At 40.2% G+C, this 19,110-nt stretch overlaps 1 protein-coding gene across 1 annotated transcript; it reads left to right on the forward strand.

The window, feature by feature from the left end:
- The first annotated feature begins 413 nt into the window (after positions 1–413).
- On the forward strand, positions 414–16,132 carry SMIM13 (small integral membrane protein 13). Its single transcript, XM_061194827.1, has 2 exons — positions 414–555; positions 15,721–16,132. Exons 1-2 carry the CDS (start codon positions 480–482, stop codon positions 15,906–15,908), a joined length of 264 nt encoding a protein of 87 aa, XP_061050810.1. The 5' UTR covers positions 414–479; the 3' UTR covers positions 15,909–16,132.
- The last annotated feature ends 2,978 nt before the right edge of the window (positions 16,133–19,110 follow it).

Raw genomic sequence — 19,110 nt, forward strand, 5'->3', positions numbered from 1 at the left:
ACGTTGCGGGGAGACGTTATCTACTGTCCGTGGGGGCCGAGGGACCCTCGGGCGGGCGACGACGAGGGCCGGGTGGCCGCCGCGCGTTCCAGTGCTCGCCCTCTGTCCCCTCCACGGGCGCGCGGCGTCCGCCATGGAAGCACATCCGGCTGCCGCCGGGGTCTCCGGGCGCCGCGTCCCCGGTTCCCCGGAGCGATGAGGCGGTAGGGGCGCCCCGCGTTCCGCCTCCCGCCCGCGCTCCGTCGGCCGGACCGAGAAGGACCGTGGGTCGGCCGGCCGGCCGCGGTGCCGCCCCCGCGCCGCCCCGCCCCGCCTCGCCTCCTGGGGGCGCTGCCGGGCGTCCGCCGCTCATGCCGCCCCGGCGCCCTGCCGCGCCCGGCGCCGGCCGCTGAAGCCCCGGCCGCGCCGCCCACCCGTCCGCCGGCCCGCCCGCGCCCACCGCCCAGCCGCCCGGAGCCAGCCGCCCTCCTGCCCCCAAGATGTGGCACAGCGTCGGGCTGACCCTGCTAGTGTTCGTGGCCACGCTGCTGATCGTGCTGCTGCTGATGGTGTGCGGTGAGTGCGGCGTCGCGCGGGGCAGTTAAACTCCACGGTACACACGCCGGCTCGATCGTGTGGTCGACTGGCTTGTTTTGTCTGGTTTAAAAGAAAAAAAGAAGGCCTGGGTGGGCAAGTGTCTTCAAATCATCTGTTTTTCACTTACCTCTCGGGAGTGAGCCCTGATCCACGACAAGCCCGCTGTCATCCAGGAGAGGGAAGAACAGCATCCAGGGCTGGGCATCTTGACTCGGGGTTAAAGCAGGTATTGCTTCACCGGCAGCGTCTTGATTGCCATTCTTACCGCAGTCTGCTCAGATTTTAACCTTGGCCTGTATCCGAAGGTGAAGTGATTGATTACTCCTTTTTCTTTTTTGACACGTTCTGACTCTGATGACAAAGCGAGGTTTCATTACCTTCGTTTAACCAGGGGCAGGGACAGAGTTGGGTTTGAAGCACGCGTGAAATCTTTTGTTTACTTGGAGTTCAGGCTTAAACTAAATTCCGAGCAGAAATGTTGAGACGCGGCAGGACTTAGAAACACCGGCTATATTAAACTTCCAGGGTCAGGTAACCTAACTCTTAGTTCTGTAATAATGGTGCTGTTTTGTCTGGTGTGATTTTTTTTTTTTTTTCCTTCATGGTATGAGAGGACGTGAAACTTTTTTCTCAAGGTAATATTAGCGCAATTGTAGATTTTTTCTTTTTAACGCACAGTAACTGATAACCACAGCTCTCTTAGCTAAGTGGCTGAGCAGTTGTGAAAATTTGGGAGTTGTTTAGAACCAGATGTCAGTGAGTATTTTTTGATAATTACGCTATTGAAGTAGGGGTTCAGGTTGATGCAGTAATTGGTCAGTATTCAAAATACTATAGGGCTTATTCATTGCATGATTAATGTACTAAATGCTCAGTATCAGCCATGTTTGGAGACACTCGTGCATATACATGTATAGACTTATATATTTGTATTTATACACTAGTATGTATATTTTTAATTTTATTGCTTTTATATGTGCATAGACATGTATATATATTTGTATTTGTATACTTGTATGTATATTTTTAATTTTCTTGCTTTTACTAAGGCACTAGAGTTAAAGCTTCTAACTTACAGCCTTTCTTTTCTGATGATAAAACAATTGGAAAGCCTTTCTCAGTTTCCTGCTTGTGATGTCAGGATTTTGGGCTAATTGTAGGTGTTTAAGATCCTTGAAGTAAGGAAATCCAGATCTATGTGATTTGTTTGGATGTGAGGAAGGAGGTAAGCATATGCTTTCTTTTCTAATTTGAAGATGAAAGCTACCTGGAGATAGGAATGTAACATGTAAACCATGTAACAACGCCTTAGATAGAATATTTGCCAAACTTGCCTTTGGGGCCTCAAAATTCCTAATTGCTGCATACATTAGACTTGCTCTCTCCACTCCCAGTAGGTATTTGACTTAAAGTTTACTCATTTTTCTAAAAGTACCCTGCCTTTGGTTTCAGAAAACATTATGGAATGAGAGGTGACCTGTGGTAAGTAAAAGAATGCCGTATTTTGATTGGAATGGTCAAGACTAATAGCTCTAAGAAGTAATCCAAGCACTTTTTTGTTGGGAGAGTGAATGATGTGGTAGCTTCATGTTTTGACTAGGAGGGGCCTGGGGCTTAGGAAGAGGAGGGAAGGATCCCACCAGATTTGAGAGAGAAACTAGGGTGTTGTATTAGTGTGCTAGGCCTGCCGTAACAATGTACTACAGACATGAAACAGCAGAAATTTATTTCCTTGTAGCCTGGAGGCTAGAAGTTCAAGATCCTCATGTCAGCAGGGTTGATTTCCTCTGAGGCTTCTCTCCTTGGCTTGTAGATGGCGGTCTTCTCCCTGTGTCTTCACGGGGACTTTCATCTGTGTGTGTCCATGTCCTAATCTTATGTAATAAGGACACCAGTCATATAGGATTAGGGCCCCACCCTTATAAATTCATTTAACCTTAAATAACCTTTTAAAGGCCTTGTCTCCAAATATAGTCACATTGGGGATTAAAAATTGATGACACGGGTCTGCCCCAAGAAACTCATAACCTAGTTTATTTTAGAACTCTGACTGACTCTTTCACATAGTGAATTATGATTTTCAAATTTCAGGTTCCTTAGGGAGGTCTACCTTCTCCTGTCTCTGTTGATTGTACTTTCTTGCCTCTCATTCATTCTAAAAATATTTTCCACTCCCACTGTTCACTGAAACTGCCCTTGTCAAGGTTCATAACAAATGGCCTCCGTATTACCAAGTCCATGGTCCCTTATGAGTTGTAACTGTATTGATACGTAACCTCTCATACTCATTCTATACAGGTGAGCATTCCTTCCATGAAGCTTTTCTCTTGGCTTTTGTACACTATACTTTCATGGTGTTCTTCCTACCATAGTGGTTAATTGTTTATCTTTTCCTGGCTTCTAATCCCCTAGAATTTAACTTTTTTTGATCACAATCTATGATAGGAAATAAATTTTCATTATTCCCAGTACATTCATAAGTATATATAGATAAATTACATATATCAATTAGTTATATCCACATCTATCTACCCATCATCTTTCTTGTCTCTGAAATAAAAATTTTACAGACTAGTACTTGCCATTACTCCATGAGATGCATGCTATTTTCTATTGTATTTTTATGTTACATTACGTTATAATACAAATGTATAGTATTTCTATTTTTGCCTTCCTTCTGTTCTCTTACTCATCTTACCCAGTTCTAAAGATTTAAATAGTAACTATAACTGATGACTAAAATTAAATCTACAGCTCTATTCCTCTCCTGCACCCCAGGTTCGTGCATCAAACTTTTATTTTCGATATCTCCACTTGAGGATCTAACAACCATCTCAAACTAAACACATCTAAAACAGAACTTTTGATTTCTACCAACTGTTTCTCCCTCCCTGCTCACATGTTGTCAGCAGCCAAGGACTTGGGTGTCATCCTTGGTTTTGCCCTTTCCTTTCCTTATAAATATCAACTCCATCTGGAAGTCGCATCAGTTTTGTCTCTTTTTTTCTTCTAGTTTTATTGAGATGTAATTGACATACAGCACTGTATAAATTTAAGGTGTATAACATAATAATTTGATTTACATACATCATGAAATGATTATCATAGTAAGTTTAGTGAACATCCATCATCTCATATAGATAAAAAATTAAAGAAATAGAAAAAAAAAATTTTTTTTTCCAGTGATGAGAACTCTCAGGACTTACTTTCTTAACAACTTTCACATAGAACATACAGCAGTGTTACTTATATTTATCTTGTTGTACATTACATCCCTAGTACTTACTTTTCTTATAACTGGACGTTTGTACCGTCATCCAATCCCATCCCTCCTCTATCAACCACAAATCTGACCTCATTTTCTGAGTTTGTTTGTTTTTAAGTATAATTGACCTACCACACAGTTCCTGTTACGGGACATAGTGGTTTGATATTTCTGTACATTTCGAAGTGATTACCGTGAAAGTCTAGTTACGTCTGTCACCATACAAAGATATTACGTAAATATTTTTTAATAGATTTATTTTTGTTTATAGTTTTTTTATAGATTTATTTTTATTTATATATTTACTTATTTATTTATTTATTATTTTTGGCTGTGTTGGGTCTTCGTTGCACGCGGGCTTTCTCTAGTTGCGGCGAGCGGGGGCTACTCTTCTTTGTGGTGCACGGGCTTCTCATCACAGTGGCTTCTCTCGTTGCGGAGCACGGGCTCTAGGTGCGTGGGCTTCAGTAGTTGTGGCACATGGGCTCAGTAGTTGTGGCTCACGGGCTCTAGAGCACAGGCTCAGTACTTGTGGTGCACGGGCTTAGTTGCTCCGTGGCATGTGGTATCTTCTCAGACCAGGGCTCACACCTGTGTCCCCTGCATTGGCAGGCGGATTCTTAACCGCTGTGCCACCAGGGAAACCCTATTTCATAAATCTTGACGTTATTCCCCACCCTGTACATGTCATACCTGTGACTCATTTATTTTGCAACTGAAGTTTGTACCTCTTAATCTCCCTTACATATTCCCTACCCTTCCCTCCCCCCCACCTCCTCCCCTATGGCAACCACCTGTTTATTCTCTGTATCTGTGACTCTGTTTCTGTTTAGTTATGTTTGTTCATTTGTTTTGTTTTTTAAATTCCATGTGTAAGTGAAATCATGGAGTATTTTTCTTTCTCTTTCTGACTTACTGCACTAGCACAATACCCTCTAGATCCATCCAGGTTGTCGCAAATGGCAAGATTTCATTCTTTTTTATGGCTGAGTAATATTCCATTGTGTACATATACTTCATCGTCTTTATCCATTTCCATTTGCATGGAGTACCTTTTTCCATCTCCTGAGTCTATGTTTGTCAGTTTTGTCTGTGATGGTTTGAATCGGCAGATGTGGAACACATGGTTACAGAGGGCTGACTGTATTTTATGTGTTTGTTTCTCCCAGTTAGGGCATAAGCTCAGTGAAGGCAGGGACCTTCTTTGGCTTGTTCACTGCTCTATTCCTGGATCCTAGAGAGTAGAAGCATGTAGAAGGCCCTCATATATTTGAAGAAGAAATGAAGACAGATTCCTCAATATAAATTACTAAATTTCTATTACAAATACAGTCTTAAATGTGGTACAAACCAAGGTTGTCTCAAGGTGGATAACCCTTGTATTACTCAATAAAATACATTTAATGAACTGTTATGTTCAGGTGCTGTGATGGAGGTCATGAGTGTCCAAAAATTAATAAAGCATAATCCCTAGTATACTTTCTTAAATGTTTGGTAGAATTAATTTAGGCCAGGACTTTTGGGGAAAGCTTTTAACTGCAAATTCAGTATCTTTCATTTGGGCTAATATTGGGCTATTCCAGTTACTTGTTTCTTCTTGAGTGAGCTTTTGTAGTAGTTTGTGTCTTTCAAGCACTATGTCTATTTAATCTGAATTAATGTTCTCTCATTATCATTTAATATCTGTAGGATCTGTGGTGATGTCTTCTCTTTCATTCTTGATATTGTTTGTGTTCTTTTCTCTTGTTTATCAGTCTGGCTAGAGGTTTATAAATTTTATTGATCTTCTCAAAGAATCTGGTTTTTGGTTTTATTGATTTTTTTATTTCTTTACTTGTCCATATTTTAGTTCATTGATTTATGCTTATATCTTTAGTTTCTTCTACTTATTTTGATTTTAGTTTGCACTTCTTCTAGTTTCTTATGGTGGAAGCTTAGATTATTGATTTTAGACCCTTCTTATTAAAAAAAAAAAGCTATTTAATGATATAAATTTCTTTCCAGGTATTACTTTTGATTTTTTTAAAAAAACTTTATTTGGTTCAAAATATTTTTTAGTTTCACTTGTGATTTCTCCTTTGAACCATGACTTATTTAGGACATTTTCCCCCCATATATCATTTTATCATTTTCTAGTTTAATTTTGTTATGGTGAGAAAAGTGTATCAAGTTTAGGAAGGTTTACACTTAATGAGACAAAAAATGGTCTGTTTTGGTGGATGTTCTGCATATACTTGAAAAGAATGTTTATTCTGCTGTTATTGAGTGGAATGTTCTGTACATGTCAGGTCAACTTGGTTGATAACATTGTTCAATATCAATGTTGTCAATAACATTGTTCAGCAGTTCTTTTTATCAGCTACTCTGTTACATAGTAGAAATCTTAAGAGCTCTGAAATGGATCAATTGGTGAAAGTCATTAACCCCTTAAATTTATGGTACTTTTGGTGTGTGTTGGGGGTTGGGGTTGGAGGATGGAAGTTGAATGGTTTGTTTGGACTACCTACTCTGTGCCAGATACTCTTCTAAGACATAGAGGACATAGTGGAAACCATAGATAAACCATAAATTTTCTTTCCTTAAGAAACTCATGTCTTGGGGGGATGACAGTTAGTTATTAAGACAATGAAGGATGGAAGTGAGCCTGAAATGCTAAAGCAGTCACCCAAGAGAGTACTTTACTGAAGAGATAGTATAGTAGAAAGACGTAAGAGTTATGTATTCTTGTTGCTTAAAAATCTCAGAGGCAGTGGTAGTAACCTCTTGTCTGTGGAGTTTGCCCTGGAGAGGAAGAGACTGGAGCCTAAGGGATTGTAACAATGGATAACATTTGATGAGTGTTTATTATATGCGGGCATTCTTTTTAGAATGTTACACACATTAATTCTTTTTATTACCGCATTGACTCTGAAAGTGGGTGCTGTTGTCTCTATTTTATAGATGAGGAAACTGAGGCACATAGAGGTTAACTTGCCCAAATTTCAGCTGAGCTGTTGAGTTAGGATTCATGGCCAAGCAGTGTGGCTCCAGCGTGCCTCTGAGTTATAAGAAGTTGTGGTGGTAATCCAGTTGACAGATAATAAGGATTTGATGTAGGATAGAGAATGGCACTGGGAATATAATGAAGGAAACAGATGGGAGAGGGTTTATTAAGGTAGAATCTATAGCACTGAAGTAAAGCAGGGTAGGGCTGAAATATGCTCTTTCCCACCTGAGAGATGGGGAAAGGATACAATACCCATTACAGAAATGTGAAAATCAGAAGAAGGAGCTGTTGGATGAATATACTTTTTAAAGATGTCTTCAAGCCAGTGAGGTAGATTCCTTCCTGGGGTTTAAGAAAGGTAGAAAGTATGGATGAAAAATTTGGTCATCCTCTATAATAGGGGTAATATTTGGATCTGTGGGAGTGTTGTGATCACCAGAAGGAGAGGAAAATAAAAAGAGGAGAGGTTTTAAAGGGAACTTTAAATTTGCCTTCCATTTACTGGGTAACAGGGTTTTGGGTGTGGAGGTATTTCGGTTCTACGTTGTGTTGGGTCAGTGATGGTTTCTCCGGGGGCTTGTCTGCTGGGGCCTCCCAGTGTGTCTTTACAGAAGGATGTGCAGTACAGGGAGCTTGGTGGGAAGGGTTGGAGAGCATGGTTCTGTTTTCACTTTGCCTGTGTCTTGGCCTTGGACATATTACCTTAGCAGTGAACCTTAGCTGCCTTCTGTGTAAACGGAAAATAAGGTTATAGGATTGAAAGTGGAAAAGAGCTTTATACAAATCAAGATCGGTATTAAGCCAGTCAGTTAACCACTTAGATATCATCATGAAGGTGGGATTAACTCCATGGGAGGAGTGATTCCACAAAGATAAGAACTTTTTGTTCTACTGCGCCTGGGCTTTTTGAACTCAAAACATCTTGGGTAGGAAATCATATTCTCATTCCCTAATTAGTGTTTTGTGTTTTGTTTTTTTTTTTAAATTATTTATTTATTTATTTATTTATTTTTGGCGTGTTGGGTCTTCGTTTCTGTGCAAGGGCTTTCTCTAGTTGCGGCGAGTGGGGGCCACTCTTCATCGCGGTGCGCGGGCCTCTCACTGTCGCGGCCTCTCTTGTTGCAGAGCACAAGCTCCAGACGCGCAGGCTCAGCAGTTGTGGCTCACGGGCCCAGTTGCTTCGCAGCATGTGGGATCTTCCCAGACCAGGGCTCGAACCCGTGTCCCCTGCATTGGCAGGCAGATTCCCAACCACTGCGCCACCAGGGAAGCCCAGTGTTTTGTGTTTTAGCCGTACTTTCACTATGAAAATATGAGAAATTTGATACACTTATTGAATTCATTGCTGTTTTGCCGAGCTAGCCCTTTTCAATGGTTATGAGTCACTTTGAGCCTTTGATTTCTTATCTAGAAAATGGGGATAATGATTCCTAGTCTCACTAATTCAGAGGGCTAATGAGAGGATTAAATGAGATGTCGAATGTAAAGCACTTCATGAACTGAGAACTCTGTGATTACTCCTGTCCCCTGGGTTTGTGGTGTGTTGACAGTGATGGTCCGTTGTTCAAGTTCATCTGCCATTGCTACCCTTCTGCTGCCAGCACATTTATCTTGCACAGAAAAACAATATACAGTGTGTTTCATGAGATCCATCCTGTGAACTAATGCTTAGTTACTGGCACACACAAGTTGAGTGCTTATTTGCTTATCCCAGGACACACACCCTTTGTTGCCAGCCAGTTTTTCTGACTCACAGACTTGCCTTTTAAACTATGAAAAACTGCAATACTTGTTTTAACAATTAGTGTAAATTTTTGACTAAGTACATATAATTGTGGACAGTCCTTCTCCCTGCCCCCTCCACCCCCTCCTTTCTGCTATTCCTCTGTCCCTCCCTCCCATTTTTCTCTTACAATCTCAGGACAAGGTACAAGACCCACGCTCCACAGAATAAGAGTAGGTAAGGAGTTTCTGGTGTCTGCGTATCAGGTTTGGGTGGGAGGAGTTGTAGGAGCTGTAATTTTATAAGCGGTCCTGTAGGCATGCAGGGTACAAGGGGTAAGTCCCTTTCAGTAGAAGGTAGCCTGGGTTATAGTGGTTATTCTTCCTCCTGTCCTGCTCTCCCCCGAAGATGCAAGCACCACCTGGGAGAAGTTAGTCACTAGGGCCCGGAGTCCAAATCAGGCTGGCCTATTCTTATGGTAAGTCAGAGTTATAAATCTGAACTGGTGGTTCTTTCCCTTGTGTCTGTGGTGCCTTTCCCCCTCCCAATACACACTTCTACACACATGTTCCTCTCTTATTTATTTGATGCTGTCTTACAACCAATAGCATGTAGATAGAGGATGATGCTTCATGTTGCATTATGTAACATTCCATGTGTTTTCTCGATCACTCATGGTATACTAGAGAATGAACTCTGAATACATAAATTGTTATTTATATTAAACTATTTGGTTAACCAGACACAGCTCAATACTACTTGGAGCAAAGACAGAATCATTCTTTATGTCCAACTTCTGCCCTTCCACTGCATCATTCCTCACACATCCGTTGTCCTCCTGCAGCATGGCCCACTCATCAGCGAAGCCTGGGCAGTGTCTTTATAGCTCCCCCTTACATATTCCCGTTGTCCCATTAGTAAACACTAATGAGCTTTTGTTGCCTTTTCTCAAGTGGGATCTTCTCAGATAGGCAGTCTGGTCAGGTGTTGATCCATCTCTTCCCTGCTCTTCCATTGCTTATCCTTTTCTCCTTTTCCTTGGCCACTTGCCGTAATTGATCTGCAACAGCACTCATGTTTCTTCTTTACTTCATTTCTCTTTTCCAAACCTACATGTGTATCAGAATCATCTAGAGAGCTTAAAAAAGATGAGTAAGCACAACCCTGGAGATTGATTTGGAGCATCTGGGGTGAGTCGTTGGGAATCTGTAGCTTCTCACAGCTCCCTAGCAGAGCATGATGGGTAGCCAGGTGGCGTGATTTTCCTGGGAATGGCTGCAATGTGGTAATCATGTATCTTTAACTAGGGTCATTCCATTGGACAATAAATGCTGTTGAAATTGCTTTACATGTACATGTGTTCTTTTTCCTAAAAGGGAGAATGTGACTTCCAACCTCATCTGATCCTACCTCACTTCCACCCCAAGTAGTTCCTCTGCTTCAGGGGTTGAAGACCCCTTGCGTCGTGGACGTTCATCAGAGGTCAGATTGTGTTAAGGTTTTAAAGAAATCGAAGCAGGTCCCAAGCAGATCAAAGGTTTTGTTTAGCCTTCATCCAACAAAAGAATTGCCTGCCCAGCTCAGGGATGGATTTTGGGGGGTGATCCTGAAGTAAAGACCGTCCTCCAGGACCCTGTTGCCTAATAAGTGTAGAGCGGACATCTTTATAGGAGCTCCTTCCCCGAGTTGTCCTGTCCACTCCCTTCCAGCCTTGAAAATCACCCGCAGCTCTCAGGGCTAGGCTGCGCAGCCCTGTTCACAATACCTGCCCAGGTAATGCACACCGGTCTTGGGCCTGACAGTTGACCCAAGTTGGGTCAGAGATTCTAGGCTGTTTTTTGAGGATAGCCAAGAAATCATAGAAAGCTGGGAAAAAGCAGCCATGTTCAAGGGAAGCCTAGAAGGACATGAGGCAAGGGTGTAGAGAAAACAGATAATGCTGGAGGATGACCTCAGTTCATGAGCGCCTCCCCCTAGATCTAGTCCCTCTACGTCCCTCTCATGGGCTCTATGAGACAGTCCTATAAGCTGATAACAAATTCCCCCTTTTTTGGTTAAGCTTAGTCTTAGGACTTTTGTTACTTGAATTAAAAGCTGCTTTATTAAAATAACAGGAGGTGAACTATGTATTTATATGACTTTCGACTTTGTATTTTAAGATCAGTGCAAGTAAAATACTGTAGATGAATAGGTGAGGCCCTATTAATCACCTGCAGGGAATGTGACATACCAGATGTAAGTGGAAGGACAGTTTATATTGAATAACAATTTGGCCATGAAACGATACGTGCAAAACATTTCCTCACAGTACCTGTCCCAAAGTTAAAAAAAAAAGTTAGCTATTTTTATTTTCATGTCTAATTAACAGCCAGTGACTATTAGCAGCTTTATCTGGCACTGTAGTACCTCTCTTAGTTTCTTCTTTGCTAAGTCATGCTTTTCCTGGTATATACCTATTGGGGTTTTAATAATGGTTCTTTTTCCAAAATAACTGTCATGTGTAGTTGTTTTTCCGTTCACACTGCCTGGCATTTTTAGTATCATCCTTTCTTCAGAGGATTAACACTCTTTGATGAGCGGTCTGTTGGGGAAGCTTGAGATCTTACCAGTTCCAAGTACCGTGAGATGGAAATCCCCTCCCCCGCACCCTCCAACCATCTTCCCACGATTACAGCTGTGTAAGAACTTAGTCATTTTACTCGGGGAATAGCTTGTTGAACATCCCTGAATTTAGCGAATACCACTGCAGTTCTTACCACCACTACAATTTCCCTCTTAACTTTGCTCTCCCACCCTGTCATTACAGTAGCCATTGTGAACAACCCCGGCACAGCGGATGTGTGTTGTTTTTGGCTGCTCAGCTGATGAGCTCCATATCTGTGTTAGGGGGAATTCTCTACCTCACGATTTTTTGTGGGAAGCAGTGTCACTACCCACAGGCTCCTCCACCCCCAGCCTTCACACACCTTACACGCAGGCAGAATAGGGAAAAATAAGCTGCTTTTCAAGTTTGCTTATCTGCAGATTTGGGGGTGGCAATGGAAGAGGTGTGAAGTCGGGTGGTTGAGCTGGTGCAGCGGGGAGGGAGCGGTGAGTGTGGAGCTGGTGGCTGTAACTTGCTGCTCCAGACTCTGGAGTCTCTCTGATTGGCTACCACATTCTGAATTTTGACTTCAGATTGAGTCCCCTGCATTGTTTGATCACTGGCAGTGATTTAAAAGAAAATCTTTTTTTGGATTTGTTTTATTAAAACTGAGAAAGACAGAGTTTGTGATCTAACTGCTCTTATTTATATCTCCCCAAACTGACTGTTGAAGCAGTCTTCAGTTCCTTATTTTGTAGATTTCTGTGCTGGGAGACTTTACTTTCTCTTAACCACCCCAAGGGCAAGAGTATTTTATGGTGGGAACCCCACTGGTGACAGCCCTTCACCATAGTCTGTTTTCAGTCAGAAGAGTTCCAGTAACCTCCCTTTACTTTTCTAAATTTATGGTCATTTTATACCTAGTAGCCGCTCTTGGAATCTTTGATCTTTATGAGGTCAAGACTATCATCATCTTTGAGCTTGCTTATAATTTCCCTGATGGTAAATGCAGGTGCATCATCTTTATTTAGCACAGTACCTTGGGAAAAAGAGGTTTTTTTAACTTTTAGGTTGGGTTCTCAAAACTAACCTAAGAGGAGTTTTCCTTAGTATCTTTAAAATCAACCGGGCTTATTAATTTAGGCCAATTAATGGTATTGGGGTATTTAAAACATAGACGTCTACAGAGTAGTTACGATTTACTTAGTTTCTGACTTGTTTTTCTCCTGATTTTTCTGATTAGCAAAACCATGTATGTCCACTCTGGAAAACTTTTGATATGTACAGAGAAATATTATTAAAAAATGTCGGTCCCCACATTGACCTACAAATTTAATACAATCCCTATAAAAATTCTTGCTGCCTTTTTTTTTTTTTTCAGAAATTGACAAGATAATTCTAAAATGCACATGGAAATGCAAGGGACTTTAGCCAAAACAGTCTTGAAAAGAACAAAGTTGGTAAACTTACACTCTTGATTTTAAAACTTAATACAAAGCTACTATAATCAAGATAGTGTGGAATGGCATAAGGATAGACAGATCAATGGAATAGAAATAAACTGTAACATTTATGATCATTTGATTTTTGACCAAGACAATTTAATGGAGGGAAGAACCGTCTTTTCAACAAATAGTTCTGGAACAGCTTGGTATCCACATGCAAAAGGATTAATTTGGATCTCTCTCTCACACCAAAGTTAACTAAAATCAATCAAAGACCTAGCGTAAGAGCTAAAACTAAAACTCTTAGAAGCATGCATAGGCATAAATCTTCATAATTTTGGGTTAGTCACCAGTTCCCTAGATACGACACCAAAAGCACAAGCAACCAAAGAAAAGAAGATAAATTGGATTTCCTCAAAGAATAAATGATAAATTAGGCTCCATCATAATTAAAAACTATTGTACTTCAAAGAACATTATCAAGACAGTGAGAAGACAGCCCACAGAACGGGAAAAAAATGTTTTGCAGATCATATATCTGATAAGCGTCTGGTATCAAAAATATATAAAGAACTCTTACAACTTAATAAAGAGACAACCTGATTAAAAAGTAGGCAGAGGAATTTAATAGACATTTCTCCAAAGAAGATTTACAAATCGCCAATAAAAAGAAAATGATGTTTAACATATTTAGTCATTAGGGAAATGCCATAATAAAAGCCACAATGATAAACCGCTTTACACCCACTAGGATGACTATAATAAAAAAGGCGGACAATAAAAAGTCTTGGTGAGGATGTAGAGAAATTGAGAACCTCTTACGATGCTGATGGAAGTGTAAAATGGCACAGCTGCTTTGGACAAGACTAGCAATTTCACAAATGGTTACGCATAAGTTACCATATGACGCAGCAATTCTACCCCTAGGTATAGTGGACCATTGAACAACACGGGTTTGAACTGTGTGGGTCCACTTAACATGCGGATTTCTTTCAATAAATACACACTGCAGTCCACTACATGATATGAGGTTGAATCCTTGGATGTGGAACCGTGGATATGGAGGGCAGATTGTAAAGTTTCTGGTGGATTTTCAACTGTGGGGAGGATATAACCCCTGTCTTGTTCGAGCGTCAGTTGTATACCCAAGAGAAATGAAAACACGTCAGTGCAAAAACTTGTGCAGTTGGTCATTGCAGCCAAAAAGTGGAAACTACCCGGGTCTGTTAATTGGTAAATGGTTAAAACTAAATGTGATGTGTCTTTACAATGGAATATTATTCAACAATAAAAAGGAATAATGTGATACATGCAACAACATGTTTGATGAACCTTGAAAATATATGCTTAGTGTAAGAAGCCAGGCACACGAGACCACATACTGTGATTCCTTCTGTATGCCATGCTCAGAATACACAAATCCACAGACAGAAGAGTACATTAATGGTTCCCAGGGGCTGGGGAGGGAGGAACTGGGGAAGGGACTGCTGCTAATGGGTATGGGGTTTCTTTGGGTGTCGATGAAAATGTTTTGGAGTTTGATAATGGTGATGGTGGCACAACCTTGTTAATATGTTAAAAACCATTGAATTGTACATTTTAAAATGGTGAATTTTATGACAGGTGAATTGTATCTCAATAAAAAAAGGTAAATAATCAACAACAAAGGAGAAGTCACCTCAGATCCCACTGCCCAGGGACAGCCACGGCTCCTGTCGATTGAGCAGTTTACCAAATGTGGACTCGGTGCTAGGCACCTAAGCCCTTCATTTATTTATTCCTCACAGTGGCTTTATCAGTCTTCTGTCAGGCCTGAGCCTCCTGACCCCTCCAGAGCTCTTTCCTCTACCTCGCTGTGCCTATTTTTACAAAGAATTTTGAGTGAACAGGGAGCTTGCTAATTTGGAGTATCGTTAAAATACTATTTTATAGAGTTAGGTGCTTTACTCACACAGTTGACTAAAATATATTTGTGGTGTGGTTCAGTTAGCACTCAGCACTCAAGCTTAAAGGAAAGCAAAAACCTGAGAAAAGGGTTAAATCTCTGAAGTTAGTTTTTTAGTACCAAGGATTTTATGTTCATCTTTCCCCCCAGAGATTATAAAAAAGAAACAAGTAAAATTAGAAACTTCCTTAAGTGGCCATTCATCTCAGCCTTTGTAATGCTGGGGTAGAAAAGCTGGTTGGATTTTGTTTCCATAAATGCTAGTCATCAGAATATGCTATGGTCCGTTGCTTTTCTATGAAACTAGAGAGTTTTAAAGTAGAAGGCATCAAGAAAACACGCTAGCATGGAAAACTGTTAGCAGTGGTTAGTTTTGTTTATGAAATACTCTTTAACATTTCAGAGCAACCAGTCATAGGTTCAGGAGTTTCAGCTCCTGTGTTCTCCTTTATTGACTGTTTGTTCTATATTAGTGGACGTCTAAAACTTAAAACTCCTTGCAAAAACAAGCAAAACTTGGTTAGTAATTTTTTTTTTTTTTTAGGAGAGTTATTCAGACTTTTTAATGGCTTTGACATGAAAACACTGTATTTTTTAAAATCTTGAATTTAAGATACTGGTGCTCTGGCTTTTCATCTTTCATTGTGTAATTAAAGAAAATTTATTAATTTTCTGCGAAAGTTTATTATTTCTAGAAACTTACTGAATAGTTTGGTCCTGAGAAGTTTTTACCAAAGTGCAGGTGATTCCTGCCATTTACTGTCTTGCCTTCTGATTGAAGCAAACTTGTTTTTAGTAAATAATGGCATTGAGGTGTGAATGTCCAGGTAAATAGCGAGGTGTATTCTTTCTTCCCCAGAAAAATGCTCTCAAAAACTTGAGTTTAATACAATAAACACTCTACTTAGATATCATAATCTCATTATAAATTTGATGTAGATGGACCAAGCTTGGATTCTCAATTCCATAAAGGCAGAAACTGTTTTTGCCATTCTGTAGAATTCCGGAGTTTATCTTTATGCCGTGTCCATAGTAAATGCTTGATAAGTGTTTGTTATATAAATTGTAATCACATATACATTTAAATTATGCATACTGTTTCGTGACACACACACCCCACACACAATTAACTGAAATATTCCCAACTGATAATACTGTGTGTCATAATTTCTCTTAATGTTTTTCTCTCTTTTTAGGTTGGTATTTTGTTTGGCATCTTTTTTTATCAAAATTCAAGTTTCTTCGGGAACTGGTGGGAGACACAGGATCTCAGGAGGGAGATCATGAACCTTCAGGGTCTGAAACAGAGGAAGACGCTTCATCATCTCCACACAGGATCAGATCTGCTCGCCAGAGGAGGGCACCTGTTGATGAAGGCCACTGACCTGAGCCGTGGTCCTCTGATAGCGAATGACGAAGGACACTGGGAGTCTCTCTCTGTAATGACTTGGCTTTGCAATCTGCTAAAAGATTGAAGAACATTCATTCTTGGATCTTAAGTCCAATTCAAAAAAAGATTTACATGTAAGCCATATGAAAATAAAGGGAATTACAACCAAATCAGACCATTGCAGATTTCATCGTAAAGATAATTTTTGCTTATATACTTCTACATATATACTTATTCTTTGACTCTTGGGCTTATTTTCTGGCACCGGTGTTAATCTGGTAAATATTACAGGCTTGAAAAACCATATTTTATTAATATTAGTTCTATGTTGTACTTCTTTTTCCCCCACATTATACCTTGTCTGAAATTGGGATGCATTTTACGATTACTGTCAACCAGGCAATAGTCATGATGCAATTATCCTCGCCTGTGCCTGTGTGGACTTAAGGTTTGTCCTGTTGTTGGTATCAAATGTGTCAGGTTTAATTGGCTTTTAAAAATGTCTTCAAAAAGATTACACTATGATTCAGCATTGAAACGAAAAGTTATCATGTATGCAGAAAAGCATGGAAACAGAGCAGCAGGGCGTACGTTCGATATTAGCGAAGCAAATATCCGTCGCTGGAGGAATGACCGAAGTTCCATATTTTCTTGTAAAGCAACAACAAAATGCTTTACGGGACCTAAGAAAGGAAGATACCCACAAGTAGACGAAGCTGTGCTACATTTTGTCAGTGAGACAAGTGCAAAAGGACTGCCTATCACACGCCAGGCGATGCAGCTGAAGGCAGGAGAAATTGCCAAAACCCTTGGAATAGACGAAACAAAATTCAAAGCAACAAGAGGCTGGTGTGATCGATTCATGCATTGAGCAGGACTGTCGTTAAGGCGTCAAACATCATTTTGTCCAGAACTTCCTGCTGATATTAAACCGCAGGCAGTGCTGGAGTGCTGTTTTAAGAGATGCTGCATTGCCGGCGCTCTTGATGCCAAGGGTGCTGTGGTCTGGGAGAATGCAGACACCGATGGCTGTGATTTGAGTGATTCAGAGGAGTTAGACTCAGAATATGAAGTTATAGTCATAACTTAACCAACTTATTTCATCATACACTTTCTTTACGTATGCACAAGATTGACGCGATAAAGATCTGTTTAAAAGCTGTTTGAGTAAATTTAAAAAGTAGACGTTCTACAGGATACAGAAGCATTGTGTCATAGTTTAATTGCCTATGTGTTTTCTTAGTGATACATGTGGTGCGTCTTACAACTGATGGCATCTTAGGTTAGGAAAAAAAATAGTCTGTAAATTTATTTTTCTTTCTAGGATAGCAATTATTTATTGGGGACCTTAATTCTGACTCTTAGAATGTTGTTAAAATAGTTATCCTCTATGAGATACATTTTGGAGCGCCCTATTCAAGATTTTAGAGTAGTAACTTGGGAATCTAGGCCCTATCCTCTACTTTAGGAAGAGTAGGATTAGTTACTCCTTTTGTGTGGGAGGACTTCATGCTCAAGGCATGTGTTGTGGAGAAAATACTTCTTCACAAACAGCAATTCGGTGACAAGACCTCAGAGGTACTGGGTATTGAGGAAAAAATAGAGAGTGGGTGAAAATGCCTGCTTTACTCTACAATGATTCTTGCCAGGTTCCCATGTTTGTCTTCACTGAACTTTGGACTGCGTGTTTCCTGGGGAAGAGAGATACGGATTAAAGAACCTTCCCGTTTAGCGTTGCCTGCTGTATACAAGAATGAAGTGCGAAGCCAAGTTGTTTTATTAATCCAAGTTCTTTTTACGTTTTAAACCTTTGGTTCTCGAGAATAGTCATTACAGAATGTCACCTCTCTTTTACGGTGGTGTGTGATTTTGTCTGCTACCTCATACTCCATGCTGATAGTTTTGTTTGTTGATTAACAGCTCATCTGCTCTGCCCTAAGGTGATGAACACCTCTGCTGTCAGTGTAGCCCTTTGGATGTACTAAAAGGGAATTTACAGAGTATAACTTTACTTCTAAATATTTGCTACGGAGAGGTCCCCAGCAGCTGAGAGTGGGGCACAGTCTTTGTCTTTATTTCCTTAGTGGATGCAATTTTCTATTTTTATGTGACTATATTGATTAACAAAAACAGTGACACAAGTTTCAAGCATTAATTTTAATGCTTCATACTAGCTAAATATCACATTAAAATACTCATCAGTTAGAAAGAACTTTAATGCTTCTTGGTGGCTGGGAGGATATTTGAATTAGGTCTTTTGCAGTCTGATATTTGGAGCTGTGGATTCCGCTTTGTAGTGAGTACCTTAGGTTTAGGTAATAGTTGCTGACACACTTTAAGTAGCTGGTAAGCTTCCTCTTGTGTCAGTATTAAGAACGATGGCCGATATAACCCCTGAAATCTGCAAGGGTCATCCACAAATTAATCCCTGAAAGATGTACATGTTGGTATTATTTATTAATATTTATGCTTTTATGGGTGTCTTTTTAAAATAGAATTGTATGAAATGTTCTGCTTAACTTGCTTGGGAAATATAACCAAAGCATATTAATAGCTCACACTCGACCATGTTTTAACTCTTAGGAAAGTGAAATCACTGCTGCCAATATGAGAATTCTACAAACGAATTCCTTTGTTTAAAACGTTTTTTCCCCCTGCACTCCTCTGCCCCCAGTACACTCACCATAGTACATATTTCTAAGGCCACTGAGAGAGGCAGGAGAAATAGTTGTTAACACAGAATTATTTGTGTGATACAGTGTTTTTGTTCTTTTTCCTGTTTTAGTGCTTTTGTAGCTGAACTTACAGAACTCATCGTAAGTGCATTTTCAGTTTCTTAGTAGGAGACGGAGTAGCCTGTGGTCAGTTTTAAAGTTTAGAGGGTCCTGAGCATTAAAAACACAAGTGTTAGTCTTGTTTGAATCCTCACAGACAGTGATGGTGAGCAAGTGCGTCATTGTTTGAGGATTAATTCTAAAATGAGGATTCTGGTGGGTGCTTTTCCTTCCCAACCAACCATTTCCAAATCTTTTTCTTCTGAAACTTTTGTGAAAATTGCCTGTATCAAATTTATTGGTAGCATGGCTCTGATTTCAAGGCCAAAAAACGCTAAGTATTTGTGTGACACTGTTAAATAAGGTTTTTAATATTTACATAAAACTAAAAATAGAATTCATCCAGTGGATTTTTGTAGTGA

Source organism: Eubalaena glacialis, chromosome 7 (genome assembly GCF_028564815.1).
Source record: "Eubalaena glacialis isolate mEubGla1 chromosome 7, mEubGla1.1.hap2.+ XY, whole genome shotgun sequence".
NCBI lineage: Eukaryota > Metazoa > Chordata > Mammalia > Artiodactyla > Balaenidae > Eubalaena > Eubalaena glacialis.

Bases quoted from the DNA above. Each gene is read 5' to 3' on its own strand.
- SMIM13 (XM_061194827.1), top strand. From the start codon at position 480: ATGTGGCACAGCGTCGGGCTGACCCTGCTAGTGTTCGTGGCCACGCTG. The intron at 556-15,720 runs GTGAGTGCGGCG...CTCTCTTTTTAG, and splicing joins GCTGCTGCTGATGGTGTGCG to GTTGGTATTTTGTTTGGCAT.